Genomic DNA, 12,841 nt, shown 5'->3' with positions numbered 1-12,841 from the left:
TTGTTCATGTTAAGACCTTTGTCGAGTTGTTTGATGTGGCTATAGGTTTTGAACCCGATGATCCGAAAGTTAATGAGGTGTCTACTAGTAAGAGAAATTTTTAGGCAAGTAGTGCCCCGAGTAAGAAGGCTAAGTGGGGTCGAAAGTGTAGGTAGTGTGAAGAAGGGAGGTTCCGGGGGTCATGTCCCTAATTGCTATACTTGTGGGCAAAAAGGTCATATGTCCCGGGATTGCCCGAACCCGTCTTCTAAAAGCAAGATCACTTGTTTTAATTGTCACCAAGAGGTCACCGGAAGTCCGAGTGTCCCGACTTAATGACGGGTGATAAGAGTTATGATAACACCAAACGTTTAGAGAAGGCGGCGGGGCCCGCGAGGGGCCGAAATTTCATGATGACTACCGATGATGTTAAGAAGTCCAACGAAGTGGTTTCAGGTACTTTCCTGGTTAACTCTAAACCCGCTAAGGTTCTATTTGATAGTGGTGCTGATATGTCTTATGTTTGCTTAAAATATGCTGCTACCTTGGATTGTCCCTTGTGTGATCGAGACTATTCCTTACAAGTTGAGATCGCCGATGGTTGGTTCTCGGTGGCTAACGGGGTGTATAAAAATTGTGTTATTGATTTCGGAACCGAAAAGTTTGATATTGACTTGGTTCCCATTATTTTGGGTGAATTTGATGTCGTTGTGGGTATGGATTGGCTCGATCAAAATAGAGCTAATCTTGATTGTCATGAGAAATTTGTAAGGGTAAGAACCCCAAGTGGGGGAGAGCTAATCATGTATGGTGAAGCTCGAAGACGTCCTGTGCCCATTTGTACTTATGCTCGGGCGCGTCGACTCGTGTCTAGTGGGGGTATGACTTATCTATCCCATGTGGTTGATACTCGTGGTGATCCACCTCCCATTAAATCTGTTCCCGTTGTTAATGAATTCGAGGATGTTTTTCGTGAGGAATTACCGGGTGTTCCACCGGTAAGACAAGTAGAGTTTCGCATCGATTTGGTTCCGGTGACGAATCCTATCGCCAATACTCCCTATTGTTTGGCACCAAACGAGATGCACAAATTGTTGAACCAAACCTAAGAGTTTTTAGAAAAGGGTTTTATTCGACCGAGTAGATCGCCATGGGGTGCTCCGATTTTGTTTGTGAAGAAGAAGGACGGTAGTATGCGCATGTGCATTGATTACCGTGAGCTTAATAAGGTGACGATCAAGAATCGTTATCTGTTACCTAGGATTGACGATTTATTTGATCAACTTTAAGGTGTGTGTTATTTTTCTAAGATTGACTTGCGATCTGGTTATCATCAAATGCGTATTCGTGAGGAATATATTGAGAAGACGGCGTTCTGAATGCGCTATGGGCATTTTGAGTTTGTTGTGATGCCTTTTGGTCTTACGAATGTGGCTGCGGAATTCATGGACCTTATGAACCGAGTGTGCCAACCTATTTTGGACAAGTCGGTAATTGTGTTCATTGACGATATACTCATTTGTCCATAGAGTATAAAGGAACATGAACATCATCTGCGTGAGTTGTTGAAGACGTTGCATAAGGAGAAGTTGTATGCAAAATTCTCCAAGTGTGAATTTTGGTTGAGGGAAGTGCAGTTCCTTGGCCATATTGTGAATCGCGAGGGGATCAAGGTAGATCCGGGGAAGGTAAAGGCGGTTAAAGATTGGGAACGTCCGACTACACCTAAGGAAGTCCGAAATTTTCTCGGATTGGCCGGTTATTTTCGTCGGTTTATTCAAGATTTTTCCAAAAATGCTTCATCCTTAACGAAGTTAACCCGAAAGAATGTAAAGTTCGAATGGGGTGATGTGCAAGAGAATGCTTTTCAACTATTGAAGAGCAAATTGTGTTAAGCTCCAGTGTTAGTGTTACCAGAAGGGGTGGAAGATATGGTGGTGTATTGTGATGCCTCGATTAGTGGGCTCGGATGTCTTCTTATGCAGAGGGGTAAAGTGATTGCTTATGCATCGAGACAATTAAAAGAGCACGAGAAGAACTGCCCGACTCATGATCTTGAGCTGGCGGTGGTGGTTCATGCGTTAAAAATTTGGCGTCATTATCTTTATGGTGTCAATTGTACGATTTATTCGGATCATAAAAATTTAAAGTATTTCGGTCAGCACGATTTAAACAACTGTCAGCGGCAATGGTTGGATTTGCTGAAAGATTATGATCTTGAGATACTTTACCACCCGGGTAAAGCTAATGTAGTTTCAGATGCGTAAATTTGGAAGAACCAAGTTCTGAGTTTGCAAGTCAAATTGTTGCGAATGATACTTTCAAATGATTGTCTCGAGAAACTCGGTGAGGTTCAAATTGAGGCGTTTGTCCATCATAAGCGCGAAGAGTGAATTCAAGGACAAATGGAGTTGATTGTCTTATTGGCGCATGGGTTGTTGTGTTTCCAAGGCCGAGTGTGGGTGCCAAAGTTGGGTGGCCACCGTACATTGCTACTCGATGAGGCACACAAATCGAAATATTCTATTCATCCGAGTGCTACAAAGATGTATATTGACTTGAAGAAAGAGTATTGGTGGTTAAAGAAAGAGTATTGGTGGCCCGGTATGAAGCGTGATGTGGTTAAGTACGTCGAGCAATGTGTTACTTGCTTGCAAGTTAAGGTCGAGCATTAGAAGCCGTATGGTAGGTGCAACCATTAGAGATCTCAAAGTGGAAGTGGGAGCATCTTACCATGGATTTTATTATGAAGTTGCCAAAAACGGCGAAAACCCAAGATGATACAATTTGGGTAATCGTTGATCGATTGACGAAAAGTGCCTTGTTCCTTCCTATATGCGAGGCAATTTCGTCAGAGATGTTGGCAAGGTTGTTCATTAAAGAGGTGATTTCAAGACACGGGGTACCGGTGTCTATTGTCTCGGATCGAGATACGCGTTTTACATTTTGATTTTGGGGTAAGTTTCATACCGAAATGGGTACTCAGTTGAAATTGAGCACCGCTTTTCATCCTTAAACAGACGGTCAAAGTGAGAGGACCATTTGTGACGCCCCGTACTAAATCAACATGTACGGACCATCAACAACAGGATCATTACAAGGTCAAACACTATATGTTGTTTTAAAAGAAGTTTGCATTCATTCGAAAAGGTGATGTCTTAACCAACATTTGATAGAAGCAAGTAATAATAGTATGTGACCCAATGGTTGTTACAAATCATTGTTAAAAAGTAATAAAGTTTGAATGCAAGACAAAATGTTTCATGCGATGACATCTCTAATAAGCACAGCGGAAGTGTACAAGGCATGACGACTACAGCAGAAGCAAGCAAACCTTAAGCACCTAAGAAAAACATGCTTAAAAACGTCAACACAAAGGTTGGTGAGCTATAGTTTAAGTATAATAGTAATTTAAGGTAGGCCACGAGATTTCAGTGCTTCAAAGATCGTTTCAAAACAGTATGTAAAGTATATGTTCAACCGTGGGCACTTGGTAACTAACTTAACGTTTATAACCCCCTAAAAGTACACTTGGCGAGTGTGTATGTTTAGGAAGTATTAAACACCCGTTAAATGCTAGCGCGACTAGCCCGAGTGGGGATGTCAAACCCTATGGATCCATATCTAAGATTCGCGTTCACCGGTTAAAAAACCAATGACTAAACGTTACCGAGCTAAAGGGAAAGTTTATGCCATTGTATAACCCACACATATATAAAGTTTAAGTACTCGTGCCTAGTATGTAAAACATAAAACACGCATGCATTCTCAGTCCCAAAATAGTTAAAGTAAAAAGGGATGCTATAACTCACAGTTATTAAGTAGTTAAGTTGATACGGGAAAAGGTAAGAAAGTATGTTGGTCCGAAAAGTCCTCAACCTAAGTCAAAAGTTACTAAGTCAGTAAATCGTTCCCAAAGGTTTAAAAGTATGTAAATTAGGTCTTAAGTATCATCATCATTCATCATCAAACAAAAAGTACAAAGTAAGTTTCATTCAAGAATAAGGTTTGAAACAAAGGCTGACTTCGTTCAGTCTCCACGGCCTCTATGCAAACTGAATTGATGTGAGACCAGTGGCCATGGCTCCGTATATGAGTCCCTTAGTTTCTGTAAAAATTCCAGAACCAAACTCGTCTTCACTTGACCGTGGCGACGGTTTAAGTGCGAGTAGGTTAGAATTTTCAGCACAACGTTAAAAGGACATAGTGACTTTCAGAAGGCCATAAATCCTAAACCGTAACTCGGATTAAGACGAGTCTTAAACGAAAAATCATTTACTCGAACCCATCTATCTAGAAATTAACTTTTCCAGAAGCCCAGGTTACTTATCAGTTCCAGAAACAGTAGCTAAAGGTGTTCCGGTGGGTTCTTGGTGCTTGATGCTCATCACGGTTCTCATCCTTGATGCTTGTAGCTTCAAGTGTACAACTCGTTGATGGGTTTGCATCATCTTTACCAAGTTTTGACCATCATAACACTAGTGTGTGTCTAAGATATGTAGCACAACTCAATTAAGGGTTGTAAGTAGTTTGATGAACCAAAGTTACATCAAGATCTTAGATCCGACACATACATGAGTTATAAAAGTAATATTAAGCTACAAACTTGAAAGTAAATTAAATAAACAAGATCTTAAGTTGTAGAACATAGTTCTTAGTTAGATCTTGAAGATCCTAGACCCAAAAGTCTAGATCTAAAGTTCTTAAGTTAGATCATAAGTTATAAGACTTGGATCTTTACTTTAATGAAACCATAAGTCATGAAACTTTGGTTTTAATCTCGTAATGTGTATGTAAGCTTATAAGCTCTTGTTTACAACAAAATTAGAAGACCATAAGCTATAAAAACTTAGATCCAACACAATTATATGAAGTTGTAACTAGAAAGTTAAACTTCCATGTTCTTGAACTTATAAAGTTTCAAGAATAATGAGATCAAGATTAACTAGTAACACTTGACCAACAAACAAGAATCACGAAATTAAAAGTGCAAGAAATGAAGAAATAAACTAATCTACAAGTAATAAGTTCATGGTTGTTCATACTTAGAAAGATTCAAGCCAAGGATTTGATCTTTAAGAAAGTAATCCTTAAGTTTACAAACATGAACACAAGTATGATAATAAACTCATGAACTTTAAATCTTTAAAACATTTAAGTGTAAAACCATAAACTAGAAAGTTTAGATTCTTGTTCTTGGTTCTTTACAAACAAAAGATGAAAGTAACCAAGATTAGATGAAGATACAAGTTAGAAAACTTGATCTTTAACAACAACAAACAACTAGTAAGTAAACATCAAACAAGAACAAGTAATAAAACTAGTAATATGATGATGAATGGTGGCGGTTTGGATGGAAGAAAAAGAGAGAAAACAAAGCTTGATACTTACAATATTTGAGAGAAAAAAAGAGAGAAAATGAAGTGGTGTTTGAAGTGTGTGTAAAAGTGAAAGAGTACTAGCAAATAAGTAACCAAAAATTGAAAGCAAAACTCCCTCCCATGCTAGTGTTGGCCGACGGTCAAGGGGCTAAAAGAGGAAGGTCACATGCTAAAATTTCATGCATGGGGGAAAGGTGTGAGCTAGAAGAAGTAATAAAGTTAAATGGTGTGGGAAAGATGTGTAAGTATACATGTAACTAGATTCCTCATAAACTAATTAATCCTTGATTTGTCTTAAAAAGTCATTAGCATAATGTTGGGTGATGTTATGCGAGGTGTATATAAAATAGTTATATTTTTATTGCGAAATACTATTAAATACGATACAATTTTACACAAGTTATTTATTTATTTATATAGTGGATATACCTAAACCTTGCTACAACACTTATAGGCAGTGTACCTAATCGTACAGTAGTGTAGTTTTTAGTAAGTCCGGTTCGTCCACAGGGAACTAGCCAAATTTAACGCCATATTTTTAAAACTAAATTTTTATAAATATAAATATATATATATAAGTAGTATTATTATTATAAAAGGGGGTTTTTACCGTTTAATGACCGGTTTGTCGATTTTAAAACTTTAGTCGCAGTTAAAACCTATTGTAAAAATATTAAATATAAATATAACTTTATTTTAAAGCGTAAAGTAAATGACGATAATGAAATTGCGATAAATAAAATTGCGATAAATAAAATTGCGATAAATTAAAAAGTACGATAATTAAAAGTGCGATAAATAAAATGACAGTAAATAAAAATGCGATGAAATATGAAATAAAGGAATTATGCTTATTTAAACTTCCGTAATCATGATGTTTGACGTGTTGATTTTAATTTATTACCATGGGTTAATTTTCCTTTGTCCTGGATTATTCGATATGTCCATCTGGTTTTTGTCCATAACAGTCCATCAGTAATAAATATAAAGTGCGAGTGTCCTCGTCAAATTATCCTTATATTCGAAGTCAAATATTCCAACTAATTGGGAACTTAAACTGTAATAAGGTTTTAATACTTTATTATCAATTACGCCAAGTGTCCTTGTACATAATTCACCCCTGTTTTAATGAGTCCATTGACTATTAATCCATTCCCGTATCCGGTCAAATGAACGATTATTAGTACTTATAAATATCCCGCCCATCGTGTCCGATCGAGTGTATATGGTTATTTATAGGTACGTCCAATTGTAAATCTTTATATTAAATTAACGAACTATCATTCAATTAAACAAATATAAAGCCCATTAATAGCCCATAGTCTAATTTCCACAAGTGTCGTTCTTTTATCCAAACCCCAATTATGGTACAAAGCCCAATTACCCCGTCTTTAATATTTAGCCCAACATCACGATTACTTCGATTTAAATAAGCATAATAATAACTTAGCTACGAGACATTAATTTAAAAAGGTTGAACATAACTTACAATGATTAATAATAGCGTAGCGTTACACGGACAGAATTTCGACTTACATCCTTACAACAATCGCTAAAATACCCTTATTATTATTAAATTAAAATTTTAAAATTATATATATATATATATATATATATATATATATATATATATATATATATATATATATATATTTATATATCGTAGAGAGTGAGAGATAGATTAGAAAAAGGTGTGTTATTTTCGGTCAAAACACGCGAACTTTATAGGATCTGAGCTGATACTGTGCACCATGCGATCGCATGGTTTTTGGTCTTCCTGGCTATGCGATCGCATGGCCTTCTTTTACAGCTCACATGCTTTTGTTTTTTATTTGCCGACGGTTTTAATAAATAAATATAATATATATATAATTTTAAGAATTATTTATATATTATATTATATTTATGTGCATAGTTGACTTGTAATTTTTAGTTCGTTGCGTCGCGCGTTGAGAGTTGACTCTGGTCCCGGTTCCGGATTTTCGAACGTCCTTTCGTACTATTTAATATCTTGTACTTTGTATTTTGCGGCTCGTACTCTTGTAACTTTTAGACGTTTCTCATCAATAATTTGAACCACTTTGATTGTACTTTGTACTTTTGAGCTTTTTGGTCGTTTGCGTCTTCAATTTGTCGAATCTGTCTTTTGTTTTCACCTTTTATTATTTAAACAAATATCACTTGTAAATAGAACGATTGCAACCAAAAGCTTGTCTTTCTTGAAGGATAATGCTATGAAATATATGTTCGTTTTTAGTATTATCAAATATTCCCACACTTGAGCGTTGCTTGTCCTCAAGCAATATAGTCTTGAAATAAAAAATACTAGAATCACTTCTTTATTCTTCACACTTTGTACATCAGTAATTTTGATTTGGCATTATAAACAATGATAGTAACGTTGTGGTTTACAGTCCCACATGACTATGAAAATTTAGATCCTTAAGGAAATTGGATCTTTATGAAAATATTTGATCTTTTGAAAATTAAATCTAGCTTTTACCCTAGATAAGTTTTCCGGAATAACCCTTCACCGGTGTTTGTAAATTGCTTTTGTGGGTTTGGTGGGTTTCAGATTTGAAAATTTTAGCTCAAAACTTATGGTTTTGTGTCACCCACTTGCTAACCTTGTATTGGGAAAGCAACACGTCCAGTATACTTGCTCTGTATATTACCTTTCGGTAAACTACCGTCTGATTGTAAAGGAAAGCGTTGAACAAGCAACTATTGAGGCAATGTCCTGTGACATGCTTTTAATTATGGTCTATATCGTGTCGGATGCAATTATTATCCTTTGTAGGAGCAATAGTAAAGATCACCCTATAGTTTTTCAGTCTGGCACAAGGTCCTGTCTTTGACCATGCTATGCTGTAGTGACCCGAACTTTTCCATGTTTATATATATATTAAATGAAATTGTTATTTACATGATTAAGTGTTTCCAACATGTTAAGCAATCAAACTTGTTAAGACTTGATTAATTGAAATAGGTTTCATATAGACAATTGACCACCCAAGTTGACCGGTGATTCACGAACGTTAAAACTTGTAAAAACTATACGATGACATATATATGGTTATATATATAGTTAACATGATTTTATTATAAGTTTTTATCTCATTAGGTATTTTAACAATGAGTTATATACATAAAAATGAGACTATTAATTTAAGAAACTCGAAAACGATATATATAACGATTATCGTTATAACAACGTCTTACTAGGTACATATGAATCATATTAAGATATTGATACACTTGGTTAATTATGTTAAATGATAAGTAAATATATTATTAAGTGTATTAACAATGAAATACATATGTAAAAATAAGACTACTAACTTAATGATTTCGAAACGAGACATATATGTAACGATTATCGTTGTAACGACATTTAACTGTACATATATCATACTAAGATATATTATATATCATAATATCATGATAATATAACAATTTAACATCTCATTTGTTATAATAAACAATGGGTTAACAACATTCAACAAGATCGTTAACCTAAAGGTTTCAAAACAACATTTACATGTAACGACTAACGATGACTTAACGACTCAGTTAAAATGTATATACATGTAGTGTTTTAATATGTATTCATACACTTTTGAAAGACTTCAAGACACTTATCAAAATACTTCTACTTAACAAAAATGCTTACAATTACATCCTCGTTCAGTTTCATCAACAATTCTACTCGTATGCACCCGTATTCGTACTCGTACAATGCACAGCTTTTAGATGTATGTACTGTTGTTATATAAACTCCAATGATCAGCTCTTAGCAGCCCATGTGAGTCACCTAACACATGTGGGAACCATCATTTGGCAACTAGCATGAAATATCTCATAAAATTACAAAAATATGAGTAATCATTCATGACTTATTTACATGAAAACAAAATTACATATCCTTTATATCTAATCCATACACCAACGACCAAAAACACCTACAAACACTTTCATTCTTCAATTTTCTTCATCTAATTAATCTCTCTCAAGTTCTATCTTCAAGTTCTAAGTGTTCTTCATAAATTCCAAAAGTTCTAGTTTCATAAAATCAAGAATACTTCCAAGATTGCAAGTTTACTTCCAAGTTTTCTAAATCCATTCCAAGTAATCATCCAAGATCAAGAAACCTTTGTTACTTACAGTAGGTTATCTTTCTAATACAAGGTAATAATCATATTCAAACTTTAATTCAATTTCTATAACTATAAAAATCTTATTTCGAGTGGAAATCTTACTTGAAATTGTTTTCGTGTCATGATTCTGCTTCAAGAACTTTCAAGCCATCCAAGGATCCTTTGAAGCTAGATCTATTTTTCTCATTTCAAGTAGGTTTATCCAAGGAACTTGAGGTAGTAATAATGTTCATAACATCATTCGATTCATACATATAAAGCTATCTTATTTGAAGGTTTAAACTTGTAATCACTAGAACATAGTTTAGTTAATTCTAAACTTGTTCGCAAATAAAAGTTAATCCTTCTAACTTGACTTTTAAAATCAACTAAACACATGTTCTATATCTATATGATATGCTAACTTAATGATTTAAAACCTGGAAACACAAAAAACACCTCAAAACCGGATTTACGCCGTCGTAGTAACACCGCGGGCTGTTTTGGGTTAGTTAATTAAAAACTATGATAAACTTTGATTTAAAAGTTGTTATTCTTCGAAAATGATTTTTATTATGAACATGAAACTATATCCAAAAATTATGGTTAAACTCAAAGTGGAAGTATATTTTCTAAAATGGTCATCTAGACGTCGCTCTTTCGACTGAAATGACTACATTTACAAAAACAACGTGTAACTTATTTTTCCGACTATAAACCTATAATTTTTCTGTTTATATTCATAAAATAGAGTTCAATATGAAACCATAGCAATTTGATTCACTCAAAACGGATTTAAAATGAAGAAGTTATGGGTAAAACAAGATTGGATAATTTTTCTCATTTTAGCTACGTGAAAATTGGTAACAAATCTATTCCAACCATAACTTAATCAACTTGTATTGTATATTATGTAATCTTGAGATACCATAGAAACGTATACAATGTTTCGACCTATCATGTCGACACATCTATATATATTTCGGAACAACCATAGACACTCTATATGTGAATGTTGGAGTTAGCTATACAGGGTTGAGGTTGATTCCAAAATATATATAGTTTGAGTTGTGATCAATACTGAGATACGTATAAACTGGGTCGTGGATTGATTCAAGATAATATTTATCGATTTATTTCTGTACATCTAACTGTGGACAACTAGTTGTAGGTTACTAACGAGGACAGCTGACTTAATAAACTTAAAACATCAAAATATATTAAAAGTGTTGTAAATATATTTTGAACATACTTTGATATATATGTATATATTGTTATAGGTTCGTGAATCAACCAGTGGCCAAGTCTTACTTCCTGACGAAGTAAAAATCTGTGAAAGTGAGTTATAGTCCCACTTTTAAAATCTAATATTTTTGGGATGAGAATACATGCAGGTTTTATAAATGATTTACAAAATAGACACAAGTACGTGAAACTACATTCTATGGTTGAATTATTGAATTCGAATATGCCCTTTTTTATTAAGTATGATAATCTAAGAATTAGGGAACAGACACCCTAATTGACGCGAATCCTAAAGATAGATCTATTGGGCCTAACAAACCCCATCCAAAGTACCGGATGCTTTAGTACTTCGAAATTTATATCATATCCAAAGGGTGTCCCGAAATGATGGGGATATTCTTATATATGCATCTTGTTAATGTCGGTTACCAGGTGTTCACCATATGAATGATTTTTATCTCTATGTATGGGATGTGTATTGAAATATGAAATCTTGTGGTCTATTGTTACGATTTGATATATATAGGTTAAACCTATAACTCACCAACATTTTTGTTGACGTTTAAAGCATGTTTATTCTCAGGTGAATACTAAGAGCTTCCGCTGTTGCATACTAAAATAAGGACAATATTTGGAGTCCATGTTTGTATGATATTGTGTAAAAACTGCATTCAAGAAACTGATTTCGATGTAACATATTTGTATTGTAAACCATTATGTAATGGTCGTGTATAAACAGGATATTTTAGATTATCATTATTTGATAATCTACGTAAAGCTTTTTAAACCTTTATTTATGAAATAAAGGTTATGGTTTGTTTTAAAAATGAATGCAGTCTTTGAAAAACGTCTCATATAGAGGTCAAAACCTCGCAACGAAATCAATTAATATGGAACGTTTTTAATCAATAAGAACGAGACATTTCAGTTGGTATCCGAGCGTTGGTCTTAGAGAACCAGAAAATTTGCATTAGTGTGTCTTATCGAGTTTGTTAGGATGCATTAGTGAGTCTGGACTTTGACCGTGTTTTCTTTAAAAATGATTGCTTAACATTTTTGTTGGAAACTATATATTTTTAACATGTGAATATTATGTGATATATTAATCTCTTAACGTGTTTGATATTATGTGATAGATGTCTACCTCTAGAACAAGTCCCATTGACTCACCTAATAATAATGAAGAGTCAAATGTAAATTGGAATGATTCGTGGACTGATTCACAAGTTCCCGAAGAGGAACCGGAAGAAGAGTCGGAACCGGAAGAAGAATCGGAACCGGAAGAAGAATCGGAACCGGAAGAAGAAATAGAACCAGTGGGGGAAATAATAAAACGGTTAAGTAGAAGAAAATCCTCAACCAACCGACCAAGGTTAATTATGGTCAATGGTGTTTCCGCCAAAGAAGCAAAATATTGGGAGGATTACCAATTCTCCGATGAATCGGATTCCGAAGAGAATTCCGATGATGTTATAGAAATTACCCCAACTGAATTTAAAAAAGCAAAAGAAAAATATTAAGGGAAAGGGCATAAAAATAGAGAAATCTAATTCCAACCCCGATGAACTTTATATGTATCGTCAACCCCCGAAGTCCTTAAGTTGTAACAATGACCCGGGAACCTCTAAACCACCAGGTTTTTCTAAACCGTTGTGGAAAACGACAGCTAGTATTAGGGGAACATCATATATCCCTAGAAACTTGGCAAAACGAACCAAAACCGAAGAAGAAGAAACGAGCGAGTTGGAATAAGATAGTTGTATTCGTGTGGTGTAATATATGTAATATAGTGTGCTTATGCTTTATGATATATGTAAAAATTGCTTGTATTAATAAGTATTTTTTTATGAATCTAACTCTTGTCTATTTTACAGTTTAAAAACACAAAATGGATAGACAACCCAATATTTTAAGAGACCTACCCGGAGACATGATTGATGAAATCTTGTCTAGAGTCGGTCAAAATTCCTCGGCACAACTATTTAAGGCGAGATCAGTTTGTAAGACATTCGAAGAACGTTCCAAGAATGTCTTGGTTTATAAGAGACTTTCGTTTGAAAGATGGGGGATATCACATTGGGAAACCCATAAGTTACGATG

The 12,841-nt window shown here is 34.5% G+C and overlaps 1 protein-coding gene across 1 annotated transcript; it reads left to right on the top strand.

The window, feature by feature from the left end:
* The first annotated feature begins 314 nt into the window (after positions 1-314).
* LOC139870061 (uncharacterized) lies at positions 315-1,088 on the top strand. Its single transcript, XM_071857913.1, has one exon. It carries the CDS (start codon positions 315-317, stop codon positions 1,086-1,088), a length of 774 nt encoding a protein of 257 aa, XP_071714014.1.
* The last annotated feature ends 11,753 nt before the right edge of the window (positions 1,089-12,841 follow it).

This window comes from Rutidosis leptorrhynchoides, chromosome 10 (assembly GCF_046630445.1).
Source record: "Rutidosis leptorrhynchoides isolate AG116_Rl617_1_P2 chromosome 10, CSIRO_AGI_Rlap_v1, whole genome shotgun sequence".
Lineage (NCBI taxonomy): Eukaryota > Viridiplantae > Streptophyta > Magnoliopsida > Asterales > Asteraceae > Rutidosis > Rutidosis leptorrhynchoides.
Note: the sequence above shows the minus strand (reverse complement) of the source record. Positions and strands in the feature narration are given on the sequence as shown.

Excerpts from the sequence above, each read along its gene's own strand:
- LOC139870061 (XM_071857913.1), top strand. The coding sequence starts at position 315 with ATGACGGGTGATAAGAGTTATGATAACACCAAACGTTTAGAGAAGGCG.